The following is a 17,606-nucleotide window of genomic DNA, read 5'->3' as shown; positions in this document are numbered from 1 at the left end:
ATGTCAGTCAAGGTTAGGAAGAAATAGGTATCTATATTAAGTCATGTTAATGAATAAGATACTTCATTATGTATAGGTTCCTATCAAGACTATAAAATATAGCTTTTTATTTATTAATATTATTTTTTTTTTGGTGGTACCAGGGGTGGAACCCAGGGGCTTTTCTACCTCTGGGCTATACTCTCAGACCTATTTTATACTTTATTTGGAAACAGGGTCTCACTAAATTGCTGAGAGCCTCACTAAGTAGCTGAGACTGGCTTTGAAACTGTGCCACAGTCCTGTCTCAGCCTCCCAAGGTTGAGGATTACAAGCATGTGCCACCATGCCCAGCCTATAAAAATATAGCTCTTTTTATGATTGATGTTTGAATAATAATGGAATTCTATACAACATGAAATAGCAACAAGTTATTGCTCTTTGTGAATAAATAAAAGAACAAAACAAGCTGAGCATGGTGGCTCCTGATTGTAATCCCAGCAGTTGGGAGGCAGAGACAAGAGAATCATGGTTTGAGGACAGCCTCAGCAGTTGCAAAGTGAGGCACTTTGCAACTCAATGAGACCCTGTTTCAAAATAACAAATTAAAAAATAGGGGTGGGGGTGTAGCTCAGAGGTAGAATGCCCCAGGGTTCTATCCACAGTTAAAAAACAAAACAAAAAACTCCTGAATTATTATAAAACAGAACTCAAAAATCCCCCTAAAAATACAAGAAACATAATGAACATTATTTTTCCTATACAAAAATTCATATCCCTTTCCTCATTTTTATTCTCCCAGAAAAGCTAGAACACCTAAGAAAGGCTAACATGATATTAAAGATTGATATGATAGCAACTCTGTTATCCAAAAGGCCAAGGAACATTTTTTTTTTTTTTTTTTTGCAGTACTGGGGATGGAACACAGGGTCCTTTTATCTCTGAGCTACACCATGAGCCCTATTTTTTATTCTTTATTTTGAAACAGAGTCTAAGTTGCGGACGGCCTAAGTAGCCCATGCTGCACTAGAACCTGTGATCCTCCTGTCTCAGCTTCCCAAGTACTGGGATTACAAGTGTGCATCACCACACATGGCTCAAATCAAAATACTTAGAACAAATGAAATTTAGAACTAGGTGTGATGGCACACCCTTGTAATCCCAACATTTATGAGGCTGAGACAGGAAGATCACAGTGTGTGAAGAGCCTCAGCTACTTAGTGAGGCCCCTTATAACTCAGTGAGACACTGTTTCAAAATAAAGAATAAAAAATAGGGCGCGGGGGGGGGGGGTGTAGCTCAGAGGTATAATGCCCCTGGGTTCCATCTCTAGTACAGGGGAAAAAATAATTTAGGCATGTAGTAGATCATTCCCAAGGGAAACAATCTTTTTAACCACTTTAATGAAAACTTTCTAATACTCTGAAACATGACAGTTAAAAACACACCTGAGCTGGGTGTGGTGGCACACATTTGTAATCCCAGTACTTGGGAGGCTGAGATAGAAAGATTGCAGGTTGTCAGCAGGGCTCAGCTACTTAGTAAGGCCCTCTGAAACTCAAATGGGACCTTGTTTCAAAATAAGGAATGAAACAATGGGCTAGGGTGTAGATTGGAGGTAGAATATTCCTGAGTTCAATCTTCAGTACTACAAAAGAATAAAAAATGAAAATTAAAAAATAAGGTTATAAGCAGGGCGTGGTGGTGCATGCTTGTAATCCCCGTGCTTGAGAGGCAGAGACAGGAGGATCACACAGGTTCGAAGCCAGCTGCGCTGGCTTAAGAGACCCTGTTTCCAAATTTAAAAATATATATAAAAAATTGGTCTGAGAGTATAGCCCGGAGGTAGAAGGGTTCCATTCCCAGTACCACCAATTAAAAAAAAAAAAAAAAGGCTAGGGGTGTAACTCAGAGGTAAAATGACCCTGGGTTCAACCCCCAGTACTATTAAAAAAAAAAAAAAAAATCACCTGCTATTTTTAGATTTCCCCAATCTTCTTAGATTATAAACTGAATGTAACTTCATAGAATATTTTAATGTAGTTTTTTTTTTGTGTGTGTGTGTGGTACTGGAGTTCCTGGAAGCCCTTCTATCTCCGGGCTACATTCCCAGATACCTATTTTTTATATTTTTATTTAAAAACAGGGTCTCTTAAGCCAGCGCGGCTGGCTTTGAACCTATGCAATCCTCCTGTCTCCGCCTCCCAACAGCAGAGATTACAAGTGTGAGCCACCACGCCTGGCTAATGTAGGTGCATTTTGACTGTGACTCCACACAGGAAGTCAGGTGTGGAATTTTCCAGTGGTGGCATCATGTCAGTGCTCAAAAAGTTATGGATTTGGAAACATTCAGATTTTTTTGGCTCAAATATCTTCAGTTTATGTGAATAAAGTATAATCTGAAAACATTAAGGAAACCAAGAATACCAAGTAATCGATTGTTCATTTTTTTATGGGACAAGTAAAAAAACTGGTACAATTAGTATAATTTCCAATATATATCTTTGTTAAAGGAACAGACTTTGAAGCTGGGCATGGTGTTGAATGTAATTCTGTACTTGTAATTCTGGTACTTGGGAAGCTGAGACAAGAGGATCACAGGTTCGTCAGTCTCAGCTACTTAGTGAGGCCCTCAGAAAGTTTGTGGGACCTTGTTTCAAAATAAACGATAAAAAATAGGGCTAGGAGCTGTGTATGGTGGTGCATGCTTGTAATCCCAGCATTTGAGAGGCTGAGACAGGAAGATCTCAGTTCAGGGCTGGCCTCAGCTATTATTTAGTGAGGCCTTTTGCTACTCAGTGAGACCCTGTTTCAAAAGAAAGAATAAAAAAACAGGGCTGAGGGTATAGCTCAAAGGTAAAAAGCCCCTGAGTTCCATTCTCTGTACTGGGAAAAAAAAAAAAAAAAAAAGAGGGCTAGGGATATAGCTTGGAGGTAGAATAGTACTTCAAAAAGAAAAAAAATAGATTTTGCAATAGATTTGATAAAAATCAGTAAGTCATAATATGAAATGTATGTTTCCTTTTACCTTAAAATAACAGTATCATTTTGTCTATTCAAGTATCCTTCATTTGCAAGTAAATCCAAACGAAAAAATCGATTGTAGCCCCAGCATTCTCCAACTTCAAAGTCAGAGGCAAATTCTCGAATAATATTTTTAGTAGGATCATTGCAAGACTGGTGAACCATCTCCACACGATATTCATATCTAAAATTAAAAAAACAAACCATTAATGTAGAGTTAATAAAATTAGAAGGAAAGACTCACTCAAACTTTAAATAAGGTCATTAAGTACTTCCAAAAAGAGCCAGGTATGGTGGTGCAAGCTTGTAATCCCAGTACTTGGGAGGCTGAGACAGGAGGACTGCAGGTTCAAAGCCAGCCTCAGTTACCTAGTAAAGCCCTCTGCAACTTAATACAACCCTGATTCAAAATAATGAATAAAAAAATAGGGCTGGGGGTATATCCCAGAAGATGAATGCCCCTGAAATCAATTACCAGTACCACAGAAAAAAAAAGTACTTGAGAACAAACTTAGACTGATAGCTTATTGATACAGTTGAATTTCTTTCAGAAAGGATTATTATTTCCCATATAAGACTGTGCTAGGCAAAGTGGCACACACCTATAATTCCAGTACTTGGGAAGCCAAGACAAGAAGATCGCAGGTTCAAGGCCAGCCAAAGCAAAGAGTGAAACTTGTATTAACCTAGAAGACCCTATTTCAAAATAAAACTAAAATAGGTCTGGGGGTATAGCCCAGAGGCAGAATGCCCCCGGGTCCAATCCCCAGTACCACTAAATAAATAAATAAATAAATAAATAAATAAATAAATAAGTTAGTTAGTTGCTGGGCATGGTGGCACATGGATATAATCCCAATGCTTGGGAAGGCTGAGACAGAATAACAGGTTCACAGCCAGCCTGAGCTACTTAGTGAGGCACTCTGCAACTAAATGAGATGCTGTTTCAAAAAAAATAATAAAAAATAAGTCTGGGTATAGCTCAGACATAGAATACCCTGGGTTCAATTTCTAGTACTGCAAAAAAAAAAAAAAAAAAAAAAAGAAAGAAAAGCTGGGCATGGTAGCACATGCTTGTAATCCCAGTAAGGAGGCTGAGATAGCTGGATCATGGTTCATGGATAGCCTCAGCTACTTAGTGAGGCCCTTTACAACTCAAACCCTGTTTCAAAATAAAAAATAAAAAATAGGGATAGGGGTGTAGCTCGGATGTAAAATGCCCCTGGGTCCCATCCCCAGTACTGCCAAAAAAAAAAAAAAAAAAAAAAAAGAAAGAAAGAAAGAAAAGAAAAAAGGTCTGGTAGGGGCCAGAGTGTTATGAGGCATGCCTGTAATTCCAGTACTTGGAAAGCTGACACAGGAGGATCTGAGGGTCACTGCCAGCCTCAGCAGCATTGTGAAGCCATTAGCAACTTATAGAACCCCCATTTAAAAAAAAATAAAATAAAATAGGACTGTGGGTATAACTCAGAGGTGGAATGCATCTGGGTTCAATCCCCAGTTCAATAAAAAAGAAAATTTAGCCGGGTGAGGTGTAGCACTCTTGTAATCACAGCATTTGGGAGGTTGAGACAGGAGGATCATGGTTCACAGACAGCCTCGGCTACTTAGCGAGGCCCTTTACAACTTAGTGAGAGCCTATTTCAAAATAAATAAGAAAAATAGGGCTGGGGGTGTAGCTTAGAGGTAAAATGCCCCTGGGTTCCATCCCCAGTACCACAAAAAAAGTTATCAATGATTTTAATTATTTGATTCTATAAAATCAAATGTGTCAACTGTATATTCAGCAGGTCCTAATTTTCCAAATGATCAATGCATATTACAAAATAACAAATGGGTAAAAAATTCACCAAGTATAAAACAGAATGATCTAGATTTTTTTTTAAATTCAAGCACTGCTCCTTAGTAGCCATGTGACCTCAAGCAACATAGTCTCTCTGCTCTTCTGCTGTACTATCTGTAAAACAAGGATCACTCCTGCTTGGGTTGTGGCCATCAATTAATGCACGTAATCTGTTTAGCATGGCCTCTGATGTGTAGCCAGTGTCTATTTATTAATCCATCTATTACCTATCTTAATCATTACTCTTTACTGAGGTAAAAGCTTTTTTATAAAGGAATTTTGAACTTATGCAATGTTCGTGATTCTGTTGCTTCACAGATTAAGCATAAAAAGATATATGCTTTCAAAGTTTTAGAAATTGAGTTTATCTGGCAGAAAGAAAAATGATGTTTGTGATCTAGGGTTGCTAAAAACTCTCAAATGTACTTTTGTTTTGCTAGGATTGCTTCTCATAAACTTTTCTGAAATTGTTTTTTAATTAAATAGCTATATTGGAATTTACAGGCATGCACCACCACACCAGGGTCCATGTTTAACTCTTTTTGTTTGTGTGGCACTGGGGATGAAACCAAGAGACATTCCACCTACAAGCTACATCCCTTGCTCTATTTTAACTTTATTTGAAAACAGGGTCTCGCTAAGTTGCTAAGTGTCTCACTACTTTCTGAGATTGTCCTTGAACCTGTGATCCTCTTGTCTCAGCTTGCCAAGTACTGGAATTACAGGCATGTGTCACCATGCACACCTCATTGCTCACTTTTTTTTTTTTTTTTTTTTTTGAGGTCCTGGAGATGGAACACAGAGGCATTCTATCTCTGAGTTACATCCCCAACCCCATTTTTTATTCTTTATTTTGAAACAGGGTCTTACTGAGTTGTAAAGGGGCTCACTAAGTAGCTGAGGCTGGCCGAGAACCCAGATCCTACTGTCTCAGCCTCTGAAGTTCTGGGATTACAAGTGTGCACCACCATCACTGGCTAATCTAGTTGTTTTTTAAGCAGAACAATAAAATATTCCAAAAATGCCAAACAATAAGTTTTTGTAATAAATACTGTTTTAGAATAATTTACTTCTCAGCCAGGGATGGAGGCATATGCTTGCAATCCCAGCACTTGAGAGGCTGAGACAGATCACCAGATCACGGCCAGCCTCAGCAACATAGTGAGGCCTTCTGCAATTTGGTGAGATTCTGTTTCCAAATAAAAGAACAGAACCAGATGCCGGGCGTGATGGCACACACTTGTAATTCCTGCACTTGGGAGGCGGAGACAGGAGGATGGCGCAGGTTCAAAGCCAGCTGCACTGGCTTAAGAGAGCCTGTTTCCAAAAATAAAAACTATAAAATAGGTCTGGAAGTGTAGCACAGAGGTAGAAGGGTTTCTAGAAACCCCAGTACCACCAAAAACAAACAAACAAAAAAAACAGAAACAGGCATTGTGGTATATGCTTGTAGCCTTAACAACTTACTGCAGCTCTTGGCAAATTAGTGGGATTCTGTTTCCAAATAAAATAGGGGCTAATAGGGCTAAGGGTGTAGCTCGGAGATAGAAGGCCCCTGGGTCCAATTCTAAGTACCCCCCACACGCATATCATCTCAGTTTCAATTTTTAGGAACTGGAAACTGAGCCTAGGGACTCTAACTCCAAGTTAACCCTTCAGCTCTATTTTATTTTTTAATTTCAAAACAGGATCTCATTAGGTTGATAAACCTGGGAGAAAAAAGTTTTGAGAACCCCAAATCTGTGCCATCATACTATGTCAAGGATTCCATACTATATATATATATATTTTAAAAATTGTAAGAGCAATTAACAAAATTAACTAACAAAAATTGCTAGTAGGATGTAAATAAATACACACCAAAGTATTTTTTTTTTGGTTGTGTGTGTGTGTGTGTGTGTGTGTGTGTGTGTGTGTGTGTGTGTATATATATATATATATATATTTTTTTTTTTTTTTTTTTTTGCAGTGCTGGGTATGGAACCCAGGGCCATTGTACCTCCAAGCTAAACCCCCAGCCCTGTTTTTTATTCTTTATTTTGAAACAGAGTCTCAATGAGGTGCAATGGGCCTCACTAAGTAGCTGAGGTTGTCTGTCAACCATGATCCTCCTGTCTCAGCCTCAGCCTCCCAAATGTTGGGATTACAAGTGTATGCTACTATGCCAGGCCTGACATTCTAACCCTGGGCTACATGCTAAGCCCAATTTTTTATTCTTTATTTTGAAACAGGGTCTCACTAAGTTGCAGAGGTTATCCACCAACCATGAGTCTCCTGTCTCAGCCTCCCAAGTACTGGGATTACAAGCGTGTGCCACCACACGCAGTTCACTAAGGTTATTTTTAATTATACCACTTACTTGGAAGTTTCAGGCAAACCAGCTGAGAGCTCCAGAAACACTGATAAGTAGTAACCACGCACAACACCATTTCCATCCTAAAAAAAATAATTAAGAAATATTATGTATAAATTCAAGGTCAATTTAAATACAGCCAGGCATGGTGATATAAGCTTGTAATCCTAGTACTTGGGAGGCTGAGACAGGAGGATCACAGGTTCAAGGCCAGCCTCAGCTACTTAGTGAGACCCTCTGCAACTTAGTGAGACCCTATTTCAAATATAAAGAATAAAACGCCAAGTGTGGTGGTGTATGCTTGTAATCCCAGCACTTGGGAAACTGAGACAGGAGGATTGCACAGGTTCAAAGCCAGCCTCAGCTATTTAGTGAGGCTCTCAGTAACTTAGTGAGACCCTGTTTCCAAATAAAGTAAGAAATAGGTCTGGGAGTATAGCCCGGAGGTAGAAAGCCTCTGGGTTCCACCCCCAGTACCAAAAAAAAAAAAAAAAAAAAAAGAATAAAAAATAGGAGTAGCAGTGTAGGTTTGAGATAGAAAGCCCCTGGGTTCCATCCCAAGTACGGCCAAAAAAAAAATAAAATAAAATAATCAAATAAAATAAAAAACATTAAGCCACAATGAAAGCATCTAACAAAATGCACACTAATATCTTTTATCTGGATTGAGAAGTACTTAATTTTAAAAGTAGTAAAATAAATAATAAAAAAGACCAATAAACTGGTTATGGTGGTGTATGCCCATAATCCCTGTACTTGGGAGGCTGGAACAGGAAGACTGAAGGTTTATGACTAGCCTTGGCAACTTAGGCCCTCCATAACTTGGTGCCACCATTTTTCAAAATAGGAAATAAAAGCCGGGCGTGGTGGCGCACGCTTGTAATCCCCACGCTTGGGAGGCAGAGACAGGAGGATCGCGCAGGTTCGAAGCCAGCCACACTGGCGTAAGAGACCCTGTTTCAAAAATATAAAAAAATAAGCCGGGCGTGGTGGCGAATGCTTGTAATCCCCACGCTTGGGAGGCGGAGACAGGAGGATCGCGCAGGTTCAAAGCCAGCCACGCTGGCTTAAGAGACCCTGTTTCCAAAAATAAAAAAATAGGTCTGGGAGTGTAGCACGGAGGTAGAAGGGCTTCCAGGAACCCCAGTACCACCAAAAAAATAAATAAAATAAATTAAAAAATAATAAAAAAAAATAGGGCTGGGGATGTAGTACAAGTAGAATGCCTCGGAGTTCAATCCTGAGTGGGGGGGGGCGACAATATGAGAACCCAATCATTTTAACTTTTAACATTTTAAACATTTTAAACTTTTGTACATTAAAAAAAAGTGAAAATCAGCTGGATAGGTGGAACACACCTGTAATACAAGTACCTGGGTGGCTAAGACAGGAGGAACACAAGTTCGATAGCAGTCTAAGCAATTTAGCGAGACCCTCAAGCAACTTAGCAAGACCTTTTTTAGACCAAAAAATAAAATAAAAAGGGCTGGGGATGGAGCTCTGAGGTAGAATATTCCTGGGTTCAATTCCTAGTACCACTTCCCCAAAAAGTGAGAATATCAACACATGCAAATTAAGAAAAATTATCAAAGTATCAATTACTATGAAAAGAATTTAAGAGTTTTAACATATATAAAACTCTTTATAAACTATAAAGAAAAAAATCAGTGGTGGAAAAGGAAACCAGAATATTCTATTTCACTAGAAATAAGTGAGACAAGAAAAAAAATTGGGGGGAGAAAGGGGCTAGGAATCAAATTCAGGGCCTTGAGTATGCAGAACAAGCACTCTTATCACTGAGCTATATACCCAAACCGATTTGTAACACAAGGGGTTAAAATTCACTATATACAAAGAACTTCTACAAGTCAACAATTTTAAAAAATTGATCAGCTGAGCCGGGCGTGGTGGCGCACGCTTGTAATCCCCTCGCTTGGGAGGCGGAGACAGGAGGATCGCACAGGTTCAAAGCCAGCCACACGCGCTGGCTTAGGAGACCCTGTTTCCAAAATGAAAATGTAAAAATAGGTCTGGGAGTATAGCCTGGTGGTAGAAGGGCTTCCAGGAACCCCAGTACCACCAAAAAAAAAAAAAAAAAATTGATCAGCTGAGTAAATTGAAACTTCAAAAAGTACATATATTCTTGCCATAGTAATGGACTTGAGCCTCATGATGCTGCTAGACTCAGTAGCTAATTTAAAAAAATACAAGCCTTATGCAGTGGTACAAATCTGTAATCCCAATACTTGAGAGTCTAAGACAGAAATACTGAAAGTTCTATTCTCAGCAATTTAGCAAGATCCTGTCTCAAAATAAAAGGTAAAAAGGGCCGGGTGTGGTGGTGCTTGTGAGGCAGAAACAGGAGGATCGCTCAGGTTCAAAGCCAGCCGCGCTGACTTAAGAGACCCTGTTTCAAAAAAAAAAAAAAAAAAGTATGAAATAGGTTTGGGAGTGTAGCCCGGAAGTAGAAGGGCTTCCAGGAACCCCAGTACCACCAAAAAAAAAAAAAAAAAAAAGGTAAAAAGGGCTGGGAGTAAGCCGGGCATGGTGGCACACACTTGTAATCCCAGCATTCAGGAGGCTCAGACCGGAGGATCGCTGTTCGCGGACAGCTTTAGCTACTTTGAGGCCCTTTGCAACTCAGTGAGACCCAGTTTCAAATTAGGGCAGGGGGTGTAGCTCGGAGGTCAAATGCCCCTGCATTCCATCCCCAGACCTGCCCAAAAAAAAAAAAAAATGTAAAGGGCTGGGAATATAGCACAGTGGTAAAGCACCCAGGCTCAATCTCCAGAAGAAAGAAAGGATTACAAGTGGGTGGCGCCCACTTTTAATCCCAGTATTTGGGAAGCTGAAACAGGAGGAGTGCAGGTTCGTAGCCAGCCTCAGCAATTTAGGGACCATCTGCAGCTTACTGAACCTTGTTTCAAAATAAAAAATAATATAGGACTGGGAGTGTTCTTGAATGCCCCTGAGTTCCATCCCCAGCACCACAAAAATTAACTAATTAATTAATTAAAAAGGGCTAGGATTACAACACAGAGGTAGAATGCCACTTGGTTCAATCCCCAGCACCACAAAAACAAGCTTAAACATTTCTTATGAAAGCAAATTATTTCTATAGGCCAGAAAATTTAATAATATATCAGAGTTTGTGCTCATTTCAGCAGCACATATACTAAAATTGGAAAGCTCAGCTAAGTGTGATGGCTCATGCTTCTAATTCCAATACTTGGGAGGCTGAGACAGGAGAATCATGGTTCGTGGACAGGCTCAGCTACTTAGTGTGGCCCTTTGTAATTCAGTGAGACCTTGTTTCAAAATATAGAATAAAATATATAGCTGGGGGTGTAGTCTGGAGGTAGAATGCCCCTGGGTTCCATCCCCAGTACTGCAAAACAAAACAAAACAAAAAACAAAAAAACAAAAAACAAACCTACACTGAGATTCTACTTAACCCCAATCAGAATAGCAATCATCATGAAGTCAAATAACAATAAATGTTGGTGAGGATGTGGGAAAACAGTAACTCTTCTACACTGCTGGTGGGATTACCAACTAGTTTAGCTAAGCTACTATGGAGATCAGTGTGGAGATTCCTTAGAAAACTGGGAATGTATCCACCATATGATCTAGCTATATCACTCCTGGGTTACCTATCCAAAGGGGCTGAAACCAGGGAACTAGAATAATATGTGCATATCCATGTTTATAGCAGCACAATTCACAATAGCCAGTGGGAAATACACACAATGGAATTCTACTCAGCAATCAAGAACAAAATTATGTCATTTGCAAGAAAATGGAAGGATCTGGAGAACATTATTTTAAGGTTGATTAGTCACTCACAGAAAATGAAGGGTCATATGCACAAGCTAGAAATAACCGGGATACGAGACTGAGGTTCATTAATGGAAATACTACCATTAACTGTATGTACATATGTGAATATAACAACATCAACCACAGTACTTTGTATTCAAAAGGGCTAAAATGGGGAGGGTGAGGGAGGGGAGGGAGGACCCAAGTGCTGCGTGCAAGTATGTCATTGTCAACATGAAGTCAACATTATGAAGTGAGACTATAGTGCAACCAATCAAAGCACATTATGAAAAATAATATATCAGGATTTAAAATGTCCATATTTAATTAATTTTTTTTCAGATGTAGTTATGTTCTCATAAAGAAAGAAAATCATTACTTTAGGCTGGGTGTGGTGGTGCACACTTGTAATCCCCACGCTTGGGAGACTGAGACAGGACTGCGCAGGCTATAGACCAGCCTCAGCTACTTAGGCTCTCAGAAACTTACTGAGACCCTGTTTCCAAATAAGTATAAAATAGGTCTGAGAGTATAGCCTGGAAGTAGAAAGCCCGGGTTCTACCCCCAGTACCACCACCCCCCCAAAAAAAAGAAAGAAAAGGAAATCATTACTTTAAAAGTAATTACCAGTCCATTAAGAAATAGAACTAGAGGCCGGGCATGGTGGCAAACGTGTGTAATCCCAGCGCTTGGGAGGCAGAGACAGGAGGATCGTGCAGGTTCAAAGCCAGCCTCGCTGTCTTAAGAGACCCTGTTTCCAAATAAAAATATAAAATAGGTCTGGGAGTGTAGCCCGGAGGTAGAAAGGTTTTGAGCAACCCAGGTACCACCAAAGAGAAAAAAAAAAACCGAAGGAAATAAAAAAGAAATAGAACTAGAGCTAGGCGTGGTGGCCCATACTTGTAATCCCAATACTTGGAAAGCTGAGACAGGAAGATCAAGGTTTTGCAGACAGCCTCAGCTACTTAATGAAGCCCTCTGCAATTTAGGGAGACTCTGTTTCAAAATACAGAGTTAAAAATAGGACTGGCGGTGTAGCTTGGAAGAAGGATGACACTGGGTTCAATTCCCAGTGCCGCAAGAAGAAAAGAAAAAGTAGAACTAGTAGAGTGGATAACCCTATTTTGGTTTCAAAATTTTCTTAGAAATATAAAAAACTCACTGGGTAAACTTTCAACCTCCAGCAAAGTCCTGAAACTTGAAGAGCTGGACTGTAAACAGGATCTGCTCTCTGGCGCAAAGTGCTAGAAAATAAAACAACCAAATCCCAAGATTAAAACTGCTGTGAAACAACAGGCAAAACCAAAATCACTTTAAGTTACCTATCTAGAATTCTGAACAATAATGAAAGATGACTGAACAGCTCAGATATAAGAAAACATTCTTTTCTTTTTTTTTCCTTTTTGTGGTGCTGGGGACCAAACTCAGGGGCATTCTACCTCTGAGCTACACCCCAAGCCCTATCTTATGTTTATTTTGAAACAAGGTCTCACTAGGCTGATGACTGCCTATTTGCTGAGAGTATCCTTAAACCTAGTATTTTAAAAAAGAAAAAGAAAAGGTCTCACTGAATTGCTGAGGACCTCATTAATATTTGCTAAACCTGCCTTCAAAACTATAATCCTAGCCGGGCGTGGTGGCGCACGCTTGTAATCCTAGCATTTGGGAGGCTGAGACTGGAGGATCGTGGTTCGCGGACAGCCTCAGCTACTTAGTGAGGCCCTCTGCAACTTAATGAGACCCTGTTTCAAAATAAAGAATAAAAAATAGGGCAGGGGATGTAGCTTGGAGGTAGAATGCCCCTGGGTTCCATCCCCAGATTCCCTCCCCCCAAAAAATATATACAATCCTCCTGTTTCAACCTCCCAAATACTGGGATTACAAGTATGTGCCACCATGCCCAGCTAAGACCTTGTATTGTAAATTCCTACTTTCATGCTGCCCTTGAAGACAAATCCCTTAAGGACCTTTGTATTTTTAAGATTTTTGCTTCTACTGGGCGTTGTGGCACATTCCTGTAATCCTACTATTTGAGAATCTAAAATAGGAGGATGGCAGGCTTGAGAACAGTCTCAGAAACACAGCCAGACTCTTAGTAATCTAGGGAGATGCTGTTTCAAAACAACAAGTAATGGTGGGCTGGGCGCTTGTAATTCCTGTGCTTGGGAGGTGGAGATAGGAGGATCATGCAGGTTCGAAGCCAGCTACACTGGCTTAAGAGACCCTGTTTCCAAATAAGAAAGTATAAAAATAGGTCTGGGAGTGTAGTCCAGAGGTAGAAGGGTTTCCAGGAACTCCAGTACCACCACCAAAAAAAAAAAAAAATTAATGGTGGTACACACTTGTAATCCTAGCATCTGAGAGGCTGAGACAGAAAGATCCAAGTTCCCAGACAGCCTCAGCTACTAAGTGAGGCATTTTGCAACTTAGTGAGACCTGTTTCAAAAATAAATAATAAAAAGTAGGGCTGTAGGCATAGCTCAGAGTTAGGATACTCCTGGGTTCCATCCCCAGTATGGAAGAGAAAAAAAAAAAAAAAAAAAAAAAACCCAAAAAGTAAAAAGAGACTGGTGTAACTTGAAGGCTGACTGTACCAGGATGAATCACCAGTATAAAAAAAAAAAAAATTTTTCTTAAAACTCAGAAACAGCAGCAAAGGTTAACAAAATTAAGATGCAACTTGCAAACTCTACAAATTTCTTACAATAATGCCTCTTATCCATAATTTTTTACTTTGAGCCTAGATAAATAGACCCCAATGGACTTCTTCCTACAACTTTTGTTTCTTATGATAGGTAGGGACTCACTGAGCTCTGTTTTCCTAGCCCTCCATTTTAGCAAAACTAAGAACACCCTCCTCTTTAAACTATTTCCTTTTCTCAGACTAGAGAAGCAATCAGTACTGAAGACATAATACAAATTAACCATAAATCAAAAATGTGAAATTCAAAATGCTTCAAAATATGAAACTTTTGAGCTTCAACATTAAGTCCACAGTGGAAAATTAGTTAACAAGACCTTCATTATGTATACACAAATATTCTAAAAATCTGAAATCTGAAACACTTCTGATCTCAAGTGTTTCAGATAAGGGATATTCAACTTATACATTTCAATTTATATCTCTATGTTTCTAAAAGTAAACTTTTTTCTTCAAAACTACTAAACTAAATGATAGTTCACCAGTTCTCTCTTTTAGTAAGAAATGCCACCATTCTGGTTCTTCCTTATTACCCATTAAAAATCCCCAAAGATGTCAAAAATTCTTACCTGAAATTCTCTAAAACAAAAGTGGCTGAATCATAAGATGGTACTAATTCACTAAAACAAAGAGAAAAAAAATCATTTAGTTTATATAAGTTTAAAATTTCATTTACTTAAAACAAGAAACTTAAGTCCCTAAGAAATATCTTGAAGACTTTATTAAACTAGTCCATCTGAAATATTTCAAAATCCTTATTAAATATAACATTAAAATAAATGAATTCACAAAATCAAGTCTGCAATTAAAGATGTTAACAAATACTTTATAAAAAAGTTTTGTTTTAAGCCAAGCGTAGTGGCTCACGCTTGTAATCCCAGCATTTGGGACGCTAAGACCAGAGGATCGCAGTTTGCTAAGACCAGAGGATCGCAGTTTGCGGACAGCCTCAGCTACTTAGTGAAACCCTGTTTCAAAATAAAGAATAAAAAATAGGGCAGGGGGTGTAGCTCGAAGGTTGAATGCCCCTGGGTTCTATCCCTAGACCCACAAAAAAAAAAAAAAAAAAATTTTTTTTTTTTTTGTTTTGTGGTGCTGGGGATCAAACCTAGGGACTGGTGTAGCTTAGAGGATTGAATGCCCCTGGGGTTCCATCCTGAGTACGAAATAAATAAACAAACAAATAAATAAATAAAAAAAAATTAGGCTGGGGGTGTAGCTCATAGGTAGGATGCTCCTGGGTTCAATCAATCTCTAGCACCAAACAAAAGAAAAAAAGAAATAAAAATAGGGCTGGGGGTATACTTGAAGGTAGAATGTCACTGGGTTCCATCCCTAGTACCACAAAAAAAAAAAAAAAAAAAAACAAACACTTTGGTCTTCCACATGCCATCTCTCCAAGGTATCAGATAAAGTGTACCATACCAAAATACTAACCTGAAGCAATACAATCCCTCATTCTAGGACCCAGCTACGGTTTTTTTTTTTTTTTTTTGCGGGTCTTGGGATGGAATCCAGGGTCGTTCGACCTCTGAACTATACCCTTTGCCCTATTTTTTATTTTGAAACAGGGTCTCACTAGATTGTGGAGGACCTCACTAAGTAGCTGAGGCTGTCTGTGAATCATGATCCTCCAGTCAGCCTCCTGAATGCTGGGATTACAAATGTGCGCCACCACACCCGGCCCAGCTAAGGTTTACAAAAACAAACTAGCTGGACATATGGCAATGGCCTGTAATTCTAGTACTTGGGAGGCTGAGACAAGAGAATCACTAGTTCAAGACGAGCATGCAGTAATATAGCAAGACCTTTCAAAATAAAAAATTAAATAGGGCTGTGTGTTTAGCTCAGAGGTAAAACACCCTGGTTTCAACCCCCAGTACTAAGAAAATAAAACACAGCAAAAAGAACAAATTTAAGAGCCCCTCTGTCCCTAACATTATTGAACTGAACTGAGTCTCCCCAAACCCCTATGCTGAGCCCCTAACCCCAATGTGACTGTACTTAGAGATAGGGTCAAAAGGAAGTAATTGTTTGTGAGATTTGTGAGTGAGATTATAGGAGTAGCGTCCTAATCCAATAAAGGTGATGTTCTCATAAGAAGAACAGGAGGCCGGCATGGTGGTGCATGCTTGTAATCTCAGCATTCAGGAGGCAGAGACCAGAGGATCTTGGTTCGTGGAAAACCTCAGTGACTTCACGAGGCCCTTCGCAACTCAATGAGACCCTGTTTCAAAAAGTAAAAAGACTAAAAAAATAGGGCTAGGGATGTACCTCAGAGGTACAATGCCCCTGGGTTCTATCCCCAGTACCACAAAAAAAAAAAAAGAAAGAAGAAAGAAGAAGAAAGAAGAAGAAGAGGAGGGGGGGGAGGAGGAGGAGGAGGAGGAGGAGGAGGAGGAGGAGGAGGAAACACCATAGACCGATGAACAGAGAAAAAGTCATGTGAAGACACAGTCAAGACCACTGCCTGCACCTTTAGAGATATAACCAGACCTGAAATTTCTCCCCACTTAATCTTTGCTTTTGTAGTACTGGGAATTGAACCCAGGGGTATTCTACCTCTGAGCTACACCCCAGCCCTATTTCTTATACTTTATTTTGAAACAGGGTCTCATTAAGTTGTGGAGGGTCTCACTAAGTAGCTGAGGCTGGCCATAAACCTGCAATTCACCTGTCTCAGCCTCCCAAGTACTGGGATTACAAGTGTGAGACACCCCAGCTGGCATCTCCCACCTTAATCTGAATTTCATGCCTCCAAAGTGTGAAAATAAATTCCTGTTATTTACGTCCACACTCAGTCTGTAGCATTTTGTCCAGACGGTCCCATTATCACTAATAGACAAACAGAAACTTTATTTCAAATGGCCTCAGGTATATGCTAGATAATTTTCAAAAGAATCTCAAGTATTAGTGTTAAGAACCATTAATCAAACACCATAGTACAAGCCGGGCATGGTGGCACATGCTTGTAATCCTAATACTTGGGAGGCTGAGAAAGGAGGATCACAGCCAGCCTCAGTTACTTAGTGAGGATCTCGGCAACTTAGTGAGACCCTCTTTCAAAAGAAAGAATAAAAAACAGGGCTGCAGGTGTAGCTCAGAGGTAGAATGCCTCTAAATTCAATCCCTAGTTCTGCAAAAATAAAAAAATTAAGAATAAAAAAACACTACCTTGCCAGGCGTGGTGGCACACGCCGGTAATCCTCGCACTTGGGAGGCTGAGACAGGAGGATGGCACAGGTTCGAAGTCAGCCTCAGCTACTTAGTGAGGCTCTCGGCAACTTAGTGAGACCCTGTTTCCAAATAAAGTATAAAATAGGTCTGGGAGTATAGCCCGGACGTAGAAAGCCCCTGGGTTCCATCCCCAGTACCAAAGAAAAAAAAAAAAAAAAAAGAAAAAAAAAACCACCACCATAGTGCAATTCTAAATATTCTTGAAAAAGCCAGGAGTGGTGGCCCATACTTGTAATCCCAGGACTTGGGAAGCTTTGGACTGAAGGTTCAAAATCAGCCTGGCAACTTAGCAAGGCTAAGTAACCTAATAAAACCCTGTTTCCAAATAAAATAAGGCTGGAGATACAGCTTGACAGTAGAATGCTTCTGGGTTCAATCTCCAGTACCAAAAATAAAAACTGCTTGAAAGAATATGCTTTCAGAAAAACTTAAAGACTGAGCTCAAGATGAAAATTAGAAATAAATATAAGTTGCAATTTATTTTAGTTATTTATTTATCGTGGTACTGGGGTTCCTGGAAGCCCTCCTACCTCCGGGCTACACTCCCAGACCTATTTTATATTTTTATTTGGAAACAGGGTCTCTTAAGCCAGCACGGCTGGCTTCGAATCTGCGCAATCCTCCTGTCTCTGCCTCCCAAGCGTGGGGCT

The 17,606-nt window shown here is 39.7% G+C and overlaps 1 protein-coding gene across 5 annotated transcripts in view; it reads right to left on the bottom strand.

Annotated features, from left to right (window-relative positions):
* TRIM37 (tripartite motif containing 37) overlaps positions 1 to 17,606 on the bottom strand; it is a gene marked incomplete at both ends in the record, with an annotated part of 115,456 nt that overhangs the window by 51,050 nt on the left and 46,800 nt on the right. For 4 of the 5 annotated variants that reach the window (XM_080712505.1, XM_080712508.1, XM_080712509.1 and 1 more), the window contains 4 exons: positions 3,008 to 3,187; positions 7,206 to 7,282; positions 12,181 to 12,262; positions 14,289 to 14,339. In XM_080712505.1, the coding sequence (XP_080568631.1) occupies positions 3,008 to 3,187; positions 7,206 to 7,282; positions 12,181 to 12,262; positions 14,289 to 14,339 (390 nt within the window). The remainder of the gene's footprint in view (positions 1 to 3,007; positions 3,188 to 7,205; positions 7,283 to 12,180; positions 12,263 to 14,288; positions 14,340 to 17,606) is intronic. The other variant, XM_080712506.1, reaches the window with a different exon arrangement.

Source organism: Muscardinus avellanarius (assembly GCF_963383645.1).
Source record: "Muscardinus avellanarius genome assembly, chromosome: 16".
In the NCBI taxonomy this organism is placed as follows: domain Eukaryota; kingdom Metazoa; phylum Chordata; class Mammalia; order Rodentia; family Gliridae; genus Muscardinus; species Muscardinus avellanarius.
The sequence above is the reverse complement of the archived record's forward strand: the minus strand, read 5'-3'. Positions and strand labels throughout refer to the sequence as shown.